The 20,263-nt window shown below is 47.7% G+C and overlaps 1 protein-coding gene across 4 annotated transcripts in view; it reads right to left on the minus strand.

Moving 5' to 3' along the window:
• The window catches only part of Tmem63c (transmembrane protein 63C), a 72,059-nt gene that overhangs the window by 28,931 nt on the left and 22,865 nt on the right, over positions 1 to 20,263 (minus strand). The window contains exons 3-6 of one of the 4 annotated variants that reach the window (XM_041658591.1): positions 9,446 to 9,651; positions 8,881 to 8,960; positions 8,378 to 8,459; positions 4,322 to 4,359 (exon numbers count right to left, since the gene is read on the minus strand). In XM_041658591.1, the coding sequence (XP_041514525.1) occupies positions 4,322 to 4,359; positions 8,378 to 8,459; positions 8,881 to 8,960; positions 9,446 to 9,589 (344 nt within the window). In that variant the 5' untranslated portion in view covers positions 9,590 to 9,651. Of the gene's footprint in view, positions 1 to 4,321; positions 4,360 to 8,377; positions 8,460 to 8,880; positions 8,961 to 9,445; positions 9,652 to 20,263 lie in introns of those variants that run through there. The other 3 variants (XM_041658592.1, XM_041658593.1, XM_041658594.1) reach the window with 3 other exon arrangements.

Genomic DNA, 20,263 nt, shown 5'->3' on the forward strand with positions numbered 1-20,263 from the left:
CATCCTCATTTTATTTTCTCTGCTTCTGGCTGGTGACTGCATCTCTGCCTTTCCTCTTCCCAGAATTCTCCTAGTCTGGTCACCCCGCCCTATTTTCTGCCTGACTACTATCCAATCAGTTGCTTTTATTAAGCTAATACAAGTGACAAATCTCTACGTGTATAAGAGCATTATCCCACTGCATTTTCCTTTAAAATAAGCACATGGGGGCCTGGAGAGATGGCTTAGGGGATAAGAGCACTGACTGCTCTTCCAGAGGATCCAGGTTTGGTTCCTAGTACCCACATGGCAGCTCACAATTAACTGTAACCCATGCATGTGGTGCACAGATACACATGCCGGCAAAACAACAATACAATACAATAAATAAGTCTTTTTAAAAAAAAACTGGCATTTTAAGCTGGGTGTGGTGGTTCATGCCTTTCATCCCAGCACTTGGGAGGCAGAGACAAGATCTCTGTGAATTCAAGACCAGCCTGGTCTATAGAGTGAGTTATCTACAGCTATGTAGAAAGAGACCCTACCTCAGATAAAGAGATATATTAGATAGATAGATAGATAGATAGATAGATAGATGATATGATAGATTGATGAATAAATAAATAGGCAGACAGGCAGGCAGACAGATGGGGAGATAGATAAGTAGATATAGATTGATGGATAGATAGACAGGCAGACAGATGGACAGATACTTAGATAGATTAGATAGATAAAATTAAGTGAGGATGTGGCCTATTGACTGTTGCCCCACGATTCCCTCCCACTGTTGCCCTGGCCACCTCTCTAATTTGAGTGACAGCTGCCTCATCCCTGGACCACTAGAATAGCCTCCTTAGCCACTCACCTTGACTGTGGAGTTTGTCCACTGCTGTTCACCCTCATATTCCCATTTGTGGATCGAATCCCCATGGTCTCTATATGGCAAGCACAGTCCCTACAGACCCTTTGGCACCTTCTCACTTTACCACAGGGCCCTGCTTCTAGCTATTCCAGAAGTTTCACCAATTCTGGACACCCTCTACTCATCTCTGCCCCCAACCTTGTTCACATAGTCCTCTCCTGACATGTCCTCCGCATTTACTTCTTTGGATGTTCGTCTATCCTTCAAGCCCCAGCTCAAAAAGCACACTCTTCCTGAACCCCCTGGCGGCAGTTCCTTCTCTTTTCCCCAAATGCCCCTTTGCATGGCTGATTGTAACCCACCCCTTATGAAGGACACATGGAATCTTTGGGGCCATTGTTTCTCCGAGTAGACTGCAGAGGAGTTTGCACATAGGGACTCTGGCTGAGCTGACTCTGCTCAGTAAAAGATTTATCTGTCACCTAAGCCACTGGGCGCCAGATGTAATACAAAGCCCCGCTTTTCTGCCTTCCCATAGAGAATCCTCTTGATTGGAGCCTTGGGGTGGGGTAGGGATTGGGAGTCAGGATGAACATGGCTACACACAAGGCTCGTACATTGACCTTCTCACTGACCTGCACGTTCAGGCATCCACACACCAAAGCCTACACACACAGATTTGCAACAACACAGTGACCCGAATCTTCTGCACTTACTGACCTCACACTTGGAACATGAAGTCCTGTTGTTTTTAACCACTGCTCCATTGACACTGTCAGTTTTAATCTACAATTTGACACAATCTGGATAGATTCACCTGGGAAGGAAGCCCCATTGGGGGACTCTCTACATCAGGTGTGCCCGTGCTCTCTGAAGGAGATTATCTTGGTTACAATGATTAATAGGGGAAGACGTGCCTTCAGTGGGTGGTGGCACCATTCCCTAGGCAGGGGATCCTGTACCGTATCAGGATGGATAAAGCAAGCTGAGCACTAGCATGCAACGCTAATTTACTGCTTTCTGCTCTTGACTGTGGTGTAATGAGACTAGTTGCTTCTAGTTCCTGCTGCCTTGACTTCGCCAAAATGACAAGCTATAACCTGGAACTGTGAGCCCACCCTCCATCACGTTGCTTTTATCAAGGTATTTCAGCACAGCAATGGGAAACAAAACTAAGATTACTAAGAAAACTAAGCCAGCAATGGAGAAGATTACAATCCAGAAGGTCAGCTTCAAACTCCCTCTGGGGAGTCTTTTTCTCTACACTTGAGGACATGGTCAGTTGAGTGGACCTGTTTATCCTACTCTCTTTTCCTTGTTCCTACATGAAGGAAGGAAAAACTGCCCCACCCTGCTTCTGCCTGTGAATTTGCCAAGTGCATGAAGCTATAGCTGGTGTGCACTGCCTCCTGGGAGAACGAACGTTCAGACACGTGTTTGGATGCGGCTTGCCCTCCTGAGAGCACCTGGGCCACATGCCTGATCTCCACTATGTTAAGAAGTTAATCTGGGGAGCATTGCTCCCAGAAAGTAACTCCCATGGGAACCTGTCAGTTATTTCTCATGAGGATGAGTTATAAAAGCATCTCTCTGGGATTAGTGGGCCAGCCTGGGCTACATAATAGACTTTCTCTCAAAAATAAATATAATGAAATAGTGGAGTTGTGCCTGTATAAGAATGGCGGTAGACTTTAAACTTTCTAGCAATGAAAACGTGTGGGTTCTGGCTTGTGTGTGTGTTTGATAAATTAACAAAGCAAGCAAAGCCAGATGTGAAGACATCTGGAAGATTGCCCTCTGCTAGCTCACCTATGGCTCGGCATAGAGAAGCTGACACTTGCCCTCCACAAAACAATGGCTGCTTCATTTCTGGGGGACTACAATGAGGGAGGGAGGAGCAGCGGAGGCCAAGGTCACACTGAGCTCCCAGTGGATGACACAGTCCTAGGCACAGGTCAGGATTTCCATGACCCAGCCTGAGTTTCCTGGGACCCTGCAGGATCACAGATGGGAAAGAGAGATGCCCTGAGGGCTCCCGGGGGTGGGTCTCAGAAAGGCCTAGCTAGGAATGGTGGGTGTGGAGGAGCATGGAGTCTAGCAGCCTTTGCAGAGGGAAGCAGAGTAGCAGGGCCATCTGGTCTCTGCGGTGGCTGTTCTTGGTTGTCAGCCTCACTACGACTACATCTGGAATTAACTAAGACCCAAGGGCAGGGCATGACTATGAGGAATTTTTCTTTAGCTAAATCATTTGAGTAGGAAGATCTACTTGCAATGCAGGTTTTTGAGGTGGGAAGCTCCACCTTTAGTCTGGGTCACACTTTCTGCTGGCAGTTTCTATAAAGGGCATGGCAGAAAGAAGCTCCCTCACTGTCTGCGTGTTCTCACTGTCGCTGCCAAGTTCATTCCTTCACTGGCATTAGAGCCTGCTTCTTCAGGATCCCAGTGTCTACTGCAGACCAGCTCAGACATCCAGTCTTGTGGAATGAACAACTACTGGATTCTTGAACCTTCCCTTTATGGGCAACCATGGTTGATTAATTGAGCCACAATTTGTAAGCCATTCTAACAAATCACTGTTCTCTCTCTAGAGAAAGAGATTCGCTCTATAAGTTCTGTTCCTTTAGAGAACTCTAATTCAGTCCCTAAGGAATAGCAAGGCTGTACCCTGTGGAGCATGTGTCTCCAGGCCAGAAAAGACCCTGGAGAGGGGACAGGAGACAGGCAAAATTCAGGGAGAGTCCAGAATCATATGTGATGCTGAGCACAGCCAAGGAAAAGCTGTGTATATGTATGTGTGTGTGTGTGTGTGTGTGTGTGTATGGGTGTCCGTGCATGTGTTCATGTGTGTACGAGTGTATATGTCTATAGATATGAAAGGTCATGGGTGTACATACCTCTGTGCATGCCTGTTTAAGCCTGTTCGCATGTGTGTGCATATCTCTGCACTGAGGGTGCAGCCAAGTTCACTCTAATATCTGTCTATTCTACTGTAGGCTGAGAGTGGGTAGGTGTGAGAGAGCAAGAGTCTTTGGGTCTGTCTCTACAGAAACCCAGAAGGTAAGGTGAGCAAGAATCACAAGGCTGTGCCTTTGCCATCCAGGCTCAGAGAGGAGACGTCTGTCCTTCTGCTCCAGAGAACCGACCCTCCTTGACAATATGAACACAGAAATCAAGCATGTAAAGAAGGGTTGCCTTTCCTAGAGCAGAGTCCACAGGCTTGCTTTTGCATGCATGGGGTAACAATTCCACTTTACATGGGGGCCTCTCCCCAAAGGCTAAGGCCGAGGTGGCATGGTCACAGGGCAGGGCTCGGTTCCCATTCACCTGCTACAACCTGCCTACACTCAGAGAGGCTGGAAGCAGAGTAGCCGGTGGCACTCAGGCCTGTCATCCAGGGAGGGTCTGCTCATCTCTGCAACCCCTTCCTACCTCACCTCACCCCAGGGCGACACTAACAGAAACCCCGGGAGAAGCACTTACTTCATGGTTAGGCTGTTGAAGAACCAGGAACAGAAGCCCTGGAGGGGGAAAGAAGAGAAAGTGTGAGTAAAGCCAGCCTGGCTTATTTTGCCTGACTATGGGGACCCTGGCAGCAAAGCATTATGTTGGGAGTCTCCTTCCATAGATGGAGCTTTCTAGAATGGGTTAAGTGCTGAGGGAAATGTCTCCCTGGAAGTGAGCAGACAGCCTTGCCATCCTGATACAGGGAATGGGACTGAGAAGGAAGGTCAGAGGGACTCCAGGGTGGGGCTCCTCTCAGTCTCTCTGCTGCTGAGAAATCCTCATCCCCAACATACATGTGGTCTAGAGCTGTCCGTCATGTGTGAGTCAACCTTCAACAACTGGCTGGCCAAGGGGAAAGTGACCAAAAAAGGAGCTAATTAAAATTCTCTTAAGAGGCTGGATATGGGTGTTGGGAGTTTCTCTCCTTCTGTGTGCCTAAGTGCCACGAACCCTGCAGTGTCTTGATGCTGTCTCTGATGTCACATGAAGACGGCTTGAGCTCAAAGGACAGAAGGGGGGCCCTATCAGCAATGCTGGACTTCCGGTGTCTAGGGGTGCCTAAAGCAGCTGCTTGTCTTGAATCACCCCAAACTTGTGTTTTACATGACCCTTTCGTGGTAAAAACCAGTTCGACACTGCAGCTCAGTGTTTTTGTCTTGTTCCACTGAAGATGCCTTTCTCTTGGGTCTTGCTGTCTGGAGTTTCTAGGTAGCAGGGAAAGGCGGCCTCAACCATGGTAAAGCTGAGGGGAACCTCAGAGGGAGTCAGAGTATGAAAGCTCTCTGTGCAAATGAACTGGGGCCTGTGGCTCTCAGTTACCAGAGCTGCTAGTCAGTAAAGGGCCCTCATGCGTTTAGTTCCCTCTAAGGCCCCAGAAGGACAGCAAAAGCTAGGACAAGGCTGAATCTCTGGATCGGCCCTGTTCTGTGGGCACCGTTTCCGGGAACTAAGTGGGCTCATGAGACTGACAGACCTCTAGAACCACGGGGATTGGACAAAGGTCTTCCCTAAAAGGAAGCAGCAAGGGTGGGCAAAAGAAAATCAATTGTTCCCTTGGTACAAGGCCCACCCTTCCAAGCTTGGTTGACTCCCTCTTAAAGAAAGGCTTGCGTGTTGAAGGCTGGTCCTAGCTGGAGGCGCTATAAAGATCTGAGTGCGCTAACATCATTCGTGGGCCAGTCCATGGTTGGTCACAGGTAAATGAGCTCTTAGAAGGGTGGGGAGAAAGTAGGCCAGTAGGGCACATGTTTTTTTCTGAGACAGGGTTTCTCTGTGTAACAGCCCTAACTGTCCTGGAACTTGCTCTGTAGAACAGACTGGCTTCGAACTCACAGAGATCCACCTGCCTCTGCCTCCCAAGTGCTGGGATTAAAGGCGTGCGCCACTACCACAGTAGGGCACATTTTTGAAGACTATATCTTGTTCCTCATCTCTCCATCTCCCTCTCCCCATTAGCAGACGTGTCGGCTGAGCATAGATTGAGCCCTCTGAAATCAGAATAAGCCTAAACAAACCTTCCCCTGTAAGTTGTTAAGTTGTGGCTAACACAATGTCCTTGAAGCCAGAGCTCTTCAGGAAAGTCAGGAACTGAAAGGCAGTTGGGGAGGCAGACATTCCCACCCCACAGGGAAGGGCCACCAGCTTCCAGGAGCTGACCAGGGAAGAGAGTGAGTGACAGCATTGTCACAGTGGGCATCTCTCTGTCGCCACCCTCCACACCCTCACTCTACAGGGTTAATAGCAAATGCCTGACTTAGCTGAGCACTTCAGTGGGGTCCGCTTGGCTGAGAGCTGCACGGTAAGAGAGGTACCCCTCTGTGCCTGTTCTCCTCCTGCACTGTAGCAGAGGCTACCCCCATGCTTGCCCTCCTCCTCCTCCCATAACAATTTGCCTCCTTAGTTTTTCTTTCTTTTCTTGTTTGGCTTTTAAGACAAGGTCTTACTACATTCCAGTCTGGCTTAGAACTTACTATGGAGTCTAGACTGATGACTGGCTTCTTGATTTCTAAGAAAGAGAATAATCTTTTTATCATTACAAAACACAGACACATAGGCACGGGGCAGTGTGTCTGAAAATAAGCCTGTGTGTCACCGTCGTCCTTTGACCTGGAGTCTCCAAGAGCCAGCCTGACTCCCTGAAGCTTCATGTATTGGATGAAGCACAGCCTAACAAGAGGTCTTGTGAAGACAGGCTGGTCTCTTGAAGGGGTGGCCACAGAAGGAACAAACGTGTTTCCGCTGACCACACACAACAGATCTGTATGGTGTTAATCACAGCATGGGTTCGTCTGGGTACTCAGATGTAGGAGTCACAGGGGGAAGAACACACAGGAAGCTGGCCATGCAGACAAGGGGTCATTTCAGCTGGGTTAGGGATGTTAAAGAAAAAGAATGCTCTCTCCGTAAGTGGAAAACAGAAGTCTGGGATCCAAAAGGGTTGGTTAGGGTTCCAGGATGAGAAGACTCTAAAAAGGGCTGCTGGGGAAGGAAGGGGAAATAGGTGGAAATCTCTGAGATGGGAAAGAGGCAACATCCACTATTGAGACACAGATTGGATTTGGGGCAAGGGAGCAAACTGACAGGCCGTGGAAGACATCTGCAACAGATCGGAAAAGCATTAGGAAGATAGTGAGAGCAAGCGCAGAGACCAGTGTCTTGGGTCACAGCGATGGCTCTGGATACAGACGGAAGATGAATGGGGCGGGAACAAGGGAGGCCCTTGGGAGATCACTTCGAGCTGCTGAGGCCATCCGGGCAAGAGACCGGTGGGGGCCTGAGCAGGGCTGACTGGGGAGGAACAAGACCATGAAAGTCAAGGCATCCCAACTTGGGGAAGGGATGGGGAAGGAAAGGTGCCTGGATAAGAGTGAAACAAGACAGGGCTGAAGTCGGGGATCAGAAGTGGGGGGAGGGTGCCTCAGAGGGATCAGAAGTGGGTAGAGGGTATCATGGGGTCTTTTAGGGTGTCACTGGATAAGAGGGGTTAGAGGCCTTCGGGACTAGCAGGAAGGGCATGTTGAGAGGTAGGATGGCCGTGGTGACAGCTGAGGTTGTGAGAATGGATGTCATGACTCGGAGACAGAGAGTGTGAGGCAGAGGGAGGGGGCTTCGGACAGCCAAGGGACTCTAACAGGGGAGGACTCTGCAAAGGGGACAGAGGTGTCGGAATGAAAATCCCCGTAGAGCGTGCCATACTGAACGCACCTGCTGAAGGCAGAAAGAGGCCTCCAGTGTGCCAAACTTTCTGACATTGTGATATGACACTGTCATCTACAAACGAGTCAGGCCACATTCATAGCCCTCCTGGGACACGTGACCCTCGCCAACAGTTGGGTTATGCCTCTTTTTCTGAGAGACAGGCTAAGATGAGGACTGAGGAGAAACCACTGATGGCCTTGGGGTTCTGGTGGAGTCAGGCGGAGATAACGCATTTGAGAAGCTTGGGGAGGGGTGAGAGGTGAGGAAAAAGACCACTGTCTTGTCAGCTGATGAGTCTGGTGGGAACAGCAGCATGGTGCTCGTGAGGAACACGCATAGCCCTTCTACTTCCTCCCCTCTCCATTCAGATCTCTGCTCAAGGGTGATGTCAGTGCTCAAATGATCGCTACCCACGATGCTGTCTCACCCTTGACTAGCATAAGCCTTTCTTTTTCCCCTTTCCCAGCATGCACTCATCACTGTCCTGGCTGCATTTATCTGTTTGCTTCCCATTCCCTGGAAGGAAGTACCATGAGGCAGGACTTGGTCCATGGTCCCCTGTCCCAGGGATGCATTGAACACATCACAGGTACAAACGAATGGCAAGAGGAGAATTCCATAGGAAAAAGAAAGCAGAACACAGCAGTAGACAAGGTGAGGAGCCCTGTGTGATGAAAGGGAGGCACTCTAGGACCTAGGGATGGTTAATACTTCCATCTTCGCAGCAGGCAAACTGAATCTGGGGAGGCTGAAGAAGCAGCTTCTATGCTGTGCACCATGACTGCCTGCCCAGTGCTGGGTTCCCTTGGGGCCCAGACCTCTTCCAGCACTCACCTTGTCCCGACGTTCCACTTCCAAGGAAATCTCGGAGGGAGATGACTTCTCACTTTGTTCCCCATAGATCAGCGAGGTCAGGCTGCTCACCAGGAAGGGTGGCAGGGAGGTAGAAAAGGAGAAACGAAGTCTCAGACACCTGCCTTGTTTCTTCCCTGTTCCCTAGCTGGGGGACACCGGCTGTTCTTTCTCAGAGCTGTGAGCTGTAGGCCTCAGCTTCTAAACTGAACACACAGCTCCAGGGCCAGACACGGCCATTTCTGTTGCCAGGCGCATAACGCACTTTGGGAGTCTAGCCATGGGTTCCAGGAAGACCAGACAGAAACATGGCTTTATGCTCCAAGATGGCTGCCCTCCATGTTCCTGTCCCTTCAGCGAGGTCAATGCAGGGGCAAAGGCGAGGGAGAGGGAGCCACTCTCTGAGGAGACACTTCCTGCAGCTTTGGCACCAGGCAGGGTCTCCCAAGGGAGTGGGGTGCTCACCATCCTGCACCCCCCCTTACCTGTCATTGTGTATCAGCAGAGCCAGGCGCCCGTAGTCCCACGCGGCTTTCCGGAGGAAGGAATAAAGCAGGACAACAAACTGCAGACCCAGAAAAGCAAGGTGGAGCCGGAGACTTCTCACATGCTGCCCCACCGCTGCACCAGCCGCCTGTATTCCCACGGGGGACCCTTCCACCCCTGAAGTCTACAGCATGCCCCTCCATCAGATGATAAGTTCTGACTCGGGAAGAGCTGTGCCTCTGCACGGAGCGTTTCCTGACCCAGCGCAGATGGTCAGCTTGTTGAATGGTGGAGCTGAGGGTGCGTTCAGAGCAATTGAACAAGAATTCCCCATGACAACATCAGCAAGAGGACAACGCAGGAAGGTCCAAAGGATGTAAAGAGACACAAGAATACTGCCTCTTCCTCCAACCCCAAAGCCCTCCCTCACTGAGCCACCTAGGCTGCGCCATCTCTGTGGCTGGTGTCCTTTGAGTAACTGGGATCCCCACTGTAGTCTTCACTATCCACCACCCACCCCGGCTAAGCTCTCCCCGTGTCTCTCCCAGAGCACCAGAGACTTACCACCCATAAGATGAGGTTAAGTACGAGTACAGTGGGGATCCCCCCAAAGGGCTGCCCCTGGAGGACAGTGCTCCGAGACTGGAAACACTCGTTCACCGTCATGTTGTGGGGCTTTGTGCTCAATTCCTCTAAAGAGGAAGACATCCTGGGCACACTCAGGCTCCCGGTCTGGTGGAAGGTCTCAGACTCAGGGAAGGCTCCCCACTCTGCAAAACACAGAAAGATGCTGGGGAGTGTGGGGACATGCACTGAGGACACCGCTCAGTTAGGCTGGGGGGACTCATGAGACCCAGGGGCCAAGGATGGGTTTGAAATTATGGCATCAAGGGAGAAGAGCTGGTTCATTTGGGCTAAAAGCTTACAGCCCCATAGCTATGCAGACAGAGTAGCTCCAACCCCCTGAGTGATTCCTTATTTTATACTGCTTGGTCCTGTTTTAAAAGTTGCAAAGACTGGACAGTGGCTGCACATGCTATCAATTCCAGCACTTGGAAGACAGAGGCAGGCAGATCTCTGAGATCAAGGCCAGCCTGGTCTACAGAGTGACTTTTCGGGACAGCCAGGGTTCACAGAGAAACCCTGTCTCAAAAACCATTTTTTAATTGTTAAATGCAAATGTAAATGTATCTTCCTGTTGCTCTCCTGTGGAACTCCTTTTACATAGAAACTGGCAAAGCTCACAAACGGAAGCTGGATCCCAGAGTAGAAAAGTTCAGGCTGGCAGACAGAGCCACCCATGTGGACGGGGCTTACTGCTGTTCCCCTGTACATTCTATGACTCTCTAAGAAAGGCAAGACCCCTAAGGATGCAGGATGCCTAGTACAGAGGAGTGACCCAATAAACTCCTGGTCTAATGTAATTTATAGTGTGTGCGTGTGAGCGCGCGCTCGTGCGTGCACACACGAGGACTGCCTTAGGTGTCATTCTCGGGAATGCTTTATGTCTCTTTTGAGACAGAGTCTCTTGAATTAGACCAGCCTGGCTATCTAGCACACCCCGGGGATTTCCTGTTTCCACCTCTCCAGTGCTGGGACTACAGCCAGCCACACCTGACACTTTCATGTGGGCTCTGAGGACTAAACTTGTGTGCCCGCACATTTGAGGCAAGCATTGCACTGACTGAGCTATATCTGTAGCTGGCGAACTCCTGGTCTTGTCTTAGAAGCAAGCAGACCAGCACCTACCCAGGTCTGCACTCATTCAGTAGAGCTGGGCATTACGGTAAGCCCCAGATGCAAAGCATTAGAATTTTTCAGGTATGGCTAAGAGTGGCAGCGCTCAAATTGGCCTGCAAGCCTGTTTGACCGCCAAAGACTTCCGCTTTGGCTCTAGATCTTACCCTGTCCTGAGTCTCTTTGCTCTCATTCAAGAGAAGTCTTATTTATTCAATCAATCAATCAATCAAGCAAGCAAGCAAGCAAGCAAGTAAGCAAGCAATCATTCAAATATTTTGTGATCAACTGCTTTGTGCCATACATGTGCTGGTGTTACCACAATGATATGACAAATAAAAAGCCCTTCTTCATGGTACCCTAGTGAAGAGGAACATACAGGGAAAGAGAGCATCAGTGACCACTGCGGATACCAGCCACTCTTTCATGGGTATGGGGAAATAGCCTTCTAAGTAAATACAGAGGTCTCCCAGTGTGTCGAGTGGGGACAAACAGACTCTGTGGCTGGACAAGGGATGCTGAGGATAGGCATGTATCACCTAAGTTTTAAAGGATACAGGAATAAGGAAGGGACAAAGCAGCAAAGAGAGGATCCTCAGGATCCAGGCAGTGGCAGTCTGGCTGCCCGAAGAAGGCAGAAAGCAGCTGGACACTTTGAACACGGAGTCAGCAGGAGCTCCTAGCAGACTGGATGGGGAAAATGATAGACGGACAGAAGTCGGGATGACTCTGGGGTTTTCAGCCTAAGAAACTGAAAAAAATAAAATGGAGTTTCTGTTGCTGGCTGGAAAGATGGGGAAAGAGGAGAATGGAGTGCAATCGTTTGTCTAGGCATATTAAGGAGCTGTGGGTGTGGACCCAGAAGACAGCCTGGAGATATCAGCACGAGACAGAGGCCACCAGCATAAGCATCCCTCAGAGGCAAAGGACTAGACCACCAAAGGAGGGGTACAGAGAGGGAGGAAAGAACAGAGGGGTCAGGGTAGAAGTCAGTGACTGGGGATCAGCTGATAACTGTCTACAGGAGAGGTACCACTGCTGTAGAATAGTCTATCTGTACACTGTGAATATGTATTACTCTCACTGGTTAATAGTTAACAGGTTGGTAGTCAGGCAGGAAGTATAAGTGGGACAGCTGGACCCAGAGGACTCTGGGAGGAGAAAGGGCAGAGCCAGGAGAGACATCAGCCAGCCCTCCCAGGAAGCAGGATGGATAGAAAATGAGGTAATAAGCCAGCAACCATGTGGCAAAGCTTAGATAAGAAATATGGGTTAATTTAAGTGTAAGCCTGAGCTATTGGCTGAGCGTTTATAAGTAATATTAAGCCTCTGTGTTGATTATTTGGGAACTGATAAGAGACAAATGTCCAACAGCATATGGTGCCCGATGTGGGGCCAGACTCTCCATGTAAAACCCGACAAAAGCTTAAAAAGGAATTCTAGGCACACAAGGACAGAGTCAAGCACCGTTTCTTTTTTATTTCCTGGGTGAGCTCTGTTTGCTGGTGGTGAGCAGAGGGGTAGCTTCTTCAAGAGATGGCTTCCTGGCTCAACGCTAGTGCTAGAGGCAAAAACAGGTGGCTCTTTTAAGAGGCCCTGCTACCAAACATGTATATGATGTTTATGAACAGTGGGCAGTTACTCAGTGGCAGCGTGGACCCAAAAACTTCCCAGAGTTAGGGCAGTACACATGGTTCCCAGAGCTAATGGGAAATGTACCTCCGCCATAAGACTAGCCTCTCAGGAAACACAGGGGAGGAGCCAGCTGCCAACATGCCATGATTTAAGTTCTACAGCAGGTTTGTTTATTTATTTTCTCATGCAGACAGAAAAGGTTACAGATGCACAGTTAGGAGAGGTTCAGACAAAAAGAGCCTCTAAATGGGTCACCGTGTATTTAAAAATATGTGTAGGCTTGGGAGAGAGAAAAAAAGGAATATATAGAGTCAGATTAAAAATACAAGTTTAAAATAATAAAGTCCTTTAAATATAAAGTAATTAAAATATAATAAGCTATGTAAAGATGAGTCCAGAGAGTCTGGATCCTGCATGTTATTATGCTGTCTTTGAATGATTTGGCTACTAAGAGATATCGGATTATGGAAACTGCTGGATTAAGCCAACCTATATATTTTAAAAATATCTTGACTTCAAAATCTAAGTCAAAAGATAGGTCGCATCACAGGAGAAGTTATGCTTTTGTTCTCACAGGAAACGAGAGGCTATGGGTTCATTCTGGGTTAAGGAAAATCAGGTTTGATCAAGAAAGACCTACTAAAAATCTTGGCTATAAACATAAAATAAACCTAAAAGAACTACAAGACAGGGGCTGGAGAGATGGCTCAGTGGTTAAGATCATTGCCTGCTCTTCCAAAGGTCCTGAGTTCAGTTCCCAGCAGCCACATGGCGGCTCACAACCATCTGTAATGGGGTCTGGTGCCCTCTTCTGTCCTGCAGGCATACACACAGAATATTATATACATAATAAATAAATAAGTATTTTAAAAAAGAACTACAAGACACATGATTTATATTTTATCTGCTCAAACACATAGCATAAAATCATCTTTAACTGATTTGTGTACAATACACAATCTATACTTGCACTAATACAGATAAATATGTTACCTTTAAAAGTTTTTATATGTTCAGAGCAAGGGGACCAAACACCAATGAAAACGATGACCCAGGTGGTCCAGCATCCAGAGCAGCTTCCAGGCTGCTGACTGAGATGACTCAGCCCCACAGAATACTACAGGCGAGACTTAACAATCATCCTGATTTTCTCAAGGTTCGCACAAAGATTATCAGCACCCCCAACCAACAGTAAGTAGTCTAGAGAACTACATCCACATCAAAAAATGAGTTATGGATATTTATCATTCAAGGGGTTTGGTTACAAGTTGTTAATGGTAATGTCGGGGGAAAAGGATGAGCAAAGGAGGTTAGATTCAGGAATTTTGTTCTAAAAAGAAAAGGGGGGATGTAGAAATGCTAGGATAAAAGGATTGATTGTTAAATCTACTTTAACCCAAAAAAAACAATTATTAATCTTAAATATTTTATATTGGTAGGATTTTGGTTTACTGATACAAATTTAAAGTTAATTTTGTTATACTGTGTGTATATTTCTACTCCTGTTTGGGGTACTGTGCTTATGCAGTTCCTTTAAAAATGTAGTGTACAACTTAAAAATACAGATTAATAGCCAGTCATCTATAACAGTCAAACGTACAGTCATGTTAGGCATATTTTCTAGGTCATATACAGATATATTTAGATAGATAGATAGTCTTCAAACACTTCAAAAATCTACAGAATATGACATTTAATATGTTTAATAACCTAAGGCTTTTTTGTTGTTGTTGTTGTTTTTTGGATTTTCGAGACAGGGTTTCTCCGTAGCTTTTTTTGGTTCCTGTCCTCGAACTAGCTCTTGTAGACCAGGCTGGCCTCGAACTCACAGAGATATGCCTGCCTCTGCCTCCCGAGTGCTGGGATAACCTAAGGTTTTTTATAACAGTGAGACACATCTGGCAACACTGATCTACTTCAGAGAAGATGATGAACATCGAGAAAACTCCATTTGGAGTTTTCTTTCTTTAGGGCAAAAGCTAGTCATGTACACATACAAAAATCTGCCCTTTTCTCAATTGCTGACAATATACTCTCCAAACTGGACCAGCAGGACACAAAAAAGGTGACAGCCAAGTCCTTCAAAAATCCCTGCTTCATAAAATAGTCTGTCAGATATGCTAGGCCTGTAGGTCAGAAATGGATTTCCCCACATTGCAGAGGAACTTTGGATACCTGTTGGCCTTAGTGTCCGTCATTAGCTATATTTCACCCTTACAGGCTCTCTGATGGAACTGAAGACTAGATAGTTATAGCTTTCTTTAGTTATAATAAAAGGGAAATTAGGTACAAAACTTTGGATTCACAAAGATAAGATAGATAATAAATACTTTCTCTGTTTTTCTCAAATACAAATGGACTGGATACTGTAACTGCAATTCTTACTTAATACTGTTCATATATATATATATATATATTTACTATGTTAAAAAAAACTTTCCTTTTTAACTAGACAAAAGGGGAAATGCTGTGGAATAATCATCTGTACACTATAAATATATATTTCTCTTATCAGTTAATAAAAAGCTGACAGGTCAGTGGCCAGGTAGGAAGTATAGGTGGGACAGCCAGACACAGAGGACTCTGGGAGGAGATGCCAGACAGCTGTTGAGGAAGCAGGATGTATAGAAAATAAGGTAACAAGCCATGAGGTTTGTGGTAAAAAGAAAAAAAAAAACCAAAAACCTTTGTGGGTTATTTTAAATGTAAAAGTTAGCTAGAAACAAGCCTGAGCTATTGGCCAAGCTTTCATAATTAATATTAAACCTCTGAGTGGTTTTTTGAGATCTGGCAAGAGGGAGAAAAATGTCCGACAACATACTACAATCCCAGATAGGGCTTCAGTGGGGAACAAGGAAGGCTTGGGAGTTGCAGGGAAGAGTAAAAAAGATAGCTCTCCACCATCTCAGGCCAGCACTGGAGAGAAAGAGCTGCCCTAATGGGCTGCTCCAGGACCTCCAGTACCAGGAGCTGAGGGAGGCCGAGGAGTTGGGGTGTTTGCACTCTGTGGGTTCTGTGACACTAGAGCTCAGCACTGACGATTACTCCATGCCCAGTGACCTTAAGTAAGGTATAAAGGTTGCCATGCCTCCGCTTCCCCAAATGTTGTCAAATGAGATGGTGACAGCAACTGACACATCTCACAGGGTTGCTGGGAGTTGAGAGAGTGGAGATTTGTGGGTCCTACAAAGCAATGCCTGGAACTTGGCAAGCATCGCGTAAAGTCTGTAACAACAGGAGAAGCAGATGTGACGTCCTGGGGGGCACAGGGCTGTCATCTCAGGAGCTGGAAGGGATGGAAGGTGGGGGTGTAGGGGAAAAGAGCAGGAGATGTGGTGGTCCCAGAACTAGGCTAACTGGCAGAAGGAGCATTAGACCATGGAGGCTTCGTTTTGCTGTGGGCAGCAGGCAGTGAGTGCAGCTGGTCAGAGTGCTGAGAGCAAGCGGTTGCTGAGTGCTGAGCCTTAAAGGGGACAGTTATATCAGCCCCCACCCCTCAAGGTTCAGGGAACATTGTAATGATGGGATAGAAAAAAAAAATAAGAGCCGGAGAATGTGTTGCAAAATGTTGTCTTTGGACATGGGTTGCTGTGGGAACCCCTTTAGCCAACAGCCTCATCCAGTACTCATGAACACACAGCAGCTATGGCGACTTGCATAACACCTGAATAAGACCAAGCCAGTCAACATTCCAGCATGGGTGGGCTCACCCCTAACTAAGGAGCTATTGGCAACTGATGGCTGCTGAAGAGGGGAAGTCTTCTTTTCTCAGGGGTGTGGCCACTGGTAGGCTGCCCATGCTCTGCCCACATCCATGCTCATGCAGGAATCAGTGACCAGACTCAGTTTAAAAGAAATAAAGGAGAGCCGGGCGGTGGTGGAGCACGCCTTTAATCCCAGCACTCAGGAGGCAGAGGCAGGCGGATTTCTGTGAGTTCGAGGCCAGCCTGGTCTACAAGAGCTAGTTCCAGGACAGGAACCAAAAGCTACGGAGAAACTCTGTCTCGAAAAATAAAAAAAGAAAGAAATAAAGAAGGATATGAAGGCAAAGAAAGGAGGTTTTAAGAGTCCCAGAGGGAGTAGGAAAGAGATTTGGAATGTAAATAACGAAGATACAGTGTATATGAAATATTCAAAGAATAAATAAAAATACCATTTTTTTGCATTAATAAAATCGCTGTTTGGCCTATTAGCTCTAGCTTTTCATTGGCTAGTTCTTACATCTTATTTTAATTCATTTTTTATTAATCTGTATATCGCCGCATAGCTGTGGCTTACCTAGTTATAGTTTTCCTTAGCTATGATAAAAGATAAAGTAGCTATAAATGCTGTGACTGTAATTCTTGCTTGATACCTGTCTTGTTATATGTAATTTTACTATGTTGAAGTTAAAACCTTCCTTTTTATTTAGGCAGAAAAGGGGAGATGATGTGGGAAGTCCCTCTGTACATGTATTGCTTTTATTTGTTAATAAAAAAAGCTGTATTGGCCTATGATAGGGTATAGTAGAGCTAGGTAGGGAAAACTAAACTAAATGCTGGAGAAAAATATCAGTTTTAAATATCCTTTTTGTAGGGGCTGAGGACACAATGAGATTCACCTTGAGAAAGAAAGGAAAACACAAAGTTCACATTCTACCCCCTGAGTTAGTGTCAGGCAAGAATCCACACTGCCCTCCTCTCAACCTACTGAGATGTCCTGGGTTTTATTGTCTACGTCAAGGTCACTGACTAACCTAGCATCATTGACATCGAACACAACACACTTCCTTCACAAGCCTGAACATCAGAGTGACAGCAAAGGCATCCCCAGGGTAAGAGAAGCAGCTATGGGAACTTCTGCAGGAAGCTACAGTTCTGCTGACGGCCACTTGGGGGAGCCCATGCCAAAGCAGAAGGTACTTGACGGTGACAGCCCCGCCCCACCTCCGCCAGCCACACACATCTTCCCTACCCCATGACCACAGGCCCTCTTTCTCTCTCTCTCTCTCTCTCTCTCTCTCACACACACACACACACACACACACACACACACACACACACACACAAGTCTAAGTCCAAACAACCAGTGGTAGCCAGGGAGTGGGATGGATGAATGACTGTTTTACCCATCAATCCATCCAACAAGATGGATCTGGGGCAGGAGAGATGGTTCCGGGGTTGAGAGCACTTCTTATTCTCCCAGAGCCAGAGGACCCACAAAGAAGCTCACAGCCATCTGTAACTGCACTTGCAGGGGTTTGGATAGCTTCTTTAGCCTCCACGAGCACCAGGCACACATATGATGCACAGATACACAATATAGGCATAACACTTATACACAGAAAATTAAAATTTAAAAAAGCGCACAAGATGAATTCACCCCATCAAACATCTACTCTTGCCAGGCCCCACGCAGACCCTGGAGGTACAAATATGTCATCCTCCTCAGGGAATTCATAGCCTTTAGGAACTGGAGAGAGAATTATGGGATGACCCTCAGCTATGAGATCCCAGCGTAAGCTTGGTGTTGGGAGTGGGGGTTTCTATCCAACATTATAGTCAGTTCAGGGTTTCAGCTCCATCTGGCTGACCTGCAGGGCAGGAGCGGGAAGGAAAGCGAGAATAGTTTACCTCTCCCACCTTGTCACCCAAGCTCTCAAGCAGCAGGCAGAGGCAGTGAGGAGGCTGTTGCCATGGAAACCTAAAGCAGCACCCAGCCTTTCTCCATGCACTGCTCCAGTCTAGACTTGCATTTTTTCTTCATCTTTATAATAACCCCAAAGGACAATACCCCATAACCCTCCTATCCAGATGGGACCCTCAGCTAGCTCTTGGCTGTAAAGGAGGGGTGCAGAAAGCTGAAGTGTTAGCTCTGCAAAGGGTTAGTTCATCTTCATCAGGGATGAAGGGAAACCTGAGGATTGTCGAGATACAGATGGCTGGGACACTAACCTGCTGCATTCCCAGAGAAGCAAGTATTGGGGAACATGACTCTTTGGACAATAATCCCATAGCAGAAGACAGATGTTCAAGGGAGTGGAGAGAATTTGGCTACCTGAAGCCAGGATATCTAATTTAAACTCTGGATCTGTCCTGGCAACCAACCCTTCTTTCGCTGAGCCTCAGATTCAGCATCTGGAAGACGGGCACAATGGCAGCAGCGCCCCACAGGGTTACTGTGACGGTGGAGGAAGATGCTTCATACACATTCCCTTTTATAATGCTGAGAACCACATAGGCTCTCAGGATTGCCCAGTGCCATCTTCATGTCATCAGCTCTCTGAGGTGGTGCTGAGGGCCCTCCTGAACCAGCCAGCGCTTCCTTCCTGCTACTCTCATTCTGTTTCAGGACAGGAGCGAGGAGAGATGGGGAAGGGGAGTCCACTATCCCTTAAACTGCAGTCGTTGGGTAGCCATTGTCTCTGCTCTTTCCATGAACAAAAACCAAATTACATTTTTGACTTGGGGAGAGGCGGGGGGGGGCAGGAGAGGCGATGAGAATGCTGGTCTGTGAGGCAGGTTCCCTCCATGGTCGCACATCCTGTCTGAGGGAGAGGGACCAGCTCCCTCCTTCCATTGTCAAAAGCAGGATGTTCTGCTGGTCTAGGTCTTCTCATCCTGAGCCAACCTTAGCAACTCAGGGACAGCATCAGAAGAACCAGCTTTGCCTCTCTCCCTCCAGGCATCCAGACCCACCGCTGCCCTAGCAAGCCACAGCGGCTCTCTGCTCTCCACTACGATGACCCAGACATTGGAAGGCAGAGCCTCAGAAGTGATCCCAGATTAAAGTGGTCTGGGGTGGGGGTGGGGGCTAGAGAGATGGCTCAGGGATTAAGAGCACTGACTGCCTTTCCAGAGAACTAGGGTTCAGATTCCAGCATCCGTGTCGGGCACCTCACAGCTGTCTGATGGATCCATCCATCATCCTCTCCTGGCCTCCATGGACCCTTGAACTCATCTGCATACACTCAGGCACAGGTACACACAAGTACATATAATCATAAACAAAATCTTTAAAAAAAAAAAGATGGTCTAAGGAGTTCTGTGTAGGGGCTAACTTATTGATTGCTGACCTTTACTAAGCATTAGCTCTGGGCCCATTGTTTCCATTTAAGCAATACTTCATTTAACACTCAGGGACCCTAGGGCACCAGAACCAGCCATCCCAGGAAGAGAAGTATCAAAGCCTAGTGAACTTAAAAAGTCAACCAAGGTCATGGACCTAGAAAGAGGTAGAGCTGGTCCTCAAGCCTCCACTGGGTTGGTGGTACTGACAGAGGCGGAAGAAGGGGATGACCTTGCCCAGTCCTGTTTCAGGGACAGAACCTTCCCAGACTTTCAAGGTGATGCCACCTTGTGTAAGCATGGCGGACAGAACCAGGAATCTAAGCTGGCCCAAAGCTGATAGCTGTGCTTCCCAGTACTGCTCAGGGCCTGGTCACTGTCAACCTCCCTGTACCCAATGGACCAGCAGGAACTGGCCCATAAGGGAAGCATTTGGGCTCAGATGAGAATCATTGTAGTCACAAGTCATGAGAAGTGGGCAGCCAACACACACACACACAGACACAGACATGCATACACAGACTCAGATACACACACAGACACAGACATGCACAAACACAGACAGATACACATACACAAACACATGCACACACAGATACACATGAACACACACATGCACGTGCACACACACACCCACCACCAGTAGCGTGCACAAAGCTGTAACTCCTGCCTGCCCCCACCATGTCCTGGTCTTCTCTGCCTTTTCAATAATAAGCCCCCCCCCCTTTTTTCCTAACAGTAGGAAAGATCATCTCTCCTGGTTCAGGATGTAAACAAACAAATTGATTTCAGGCCATGTGAACTCCTCCCACTCCCTCTAGCCTTTGGATCTCCTCTTCTCCCCTATCACCCCTTTCCAGGCAGCCAGCTTGGTGGTTCCAGCTGACTCTCATTGCCAGTAGGAGCAGAACAGGAAGGGGAGTCACAGGAACTAGGGTCTCTGCTCCATAGCTCTCCACACCTG

The sequence above is a fragment of the Microtus oregoni genome, unplaced genomic scaffold, assembly GCF_018167655.1.
Source record: "Microtus oregoni isolate MIOR12 unplaced genomic scaffold, Mior012 000009F_ref0000495, whole genome shotgun sequence".
NCBI classification, from domain to species: Eukaryota; Metazoa; Chordata; class Mammalia; order Rodentia; family Cricetidae; genus Microtus; species Microtus oregoni.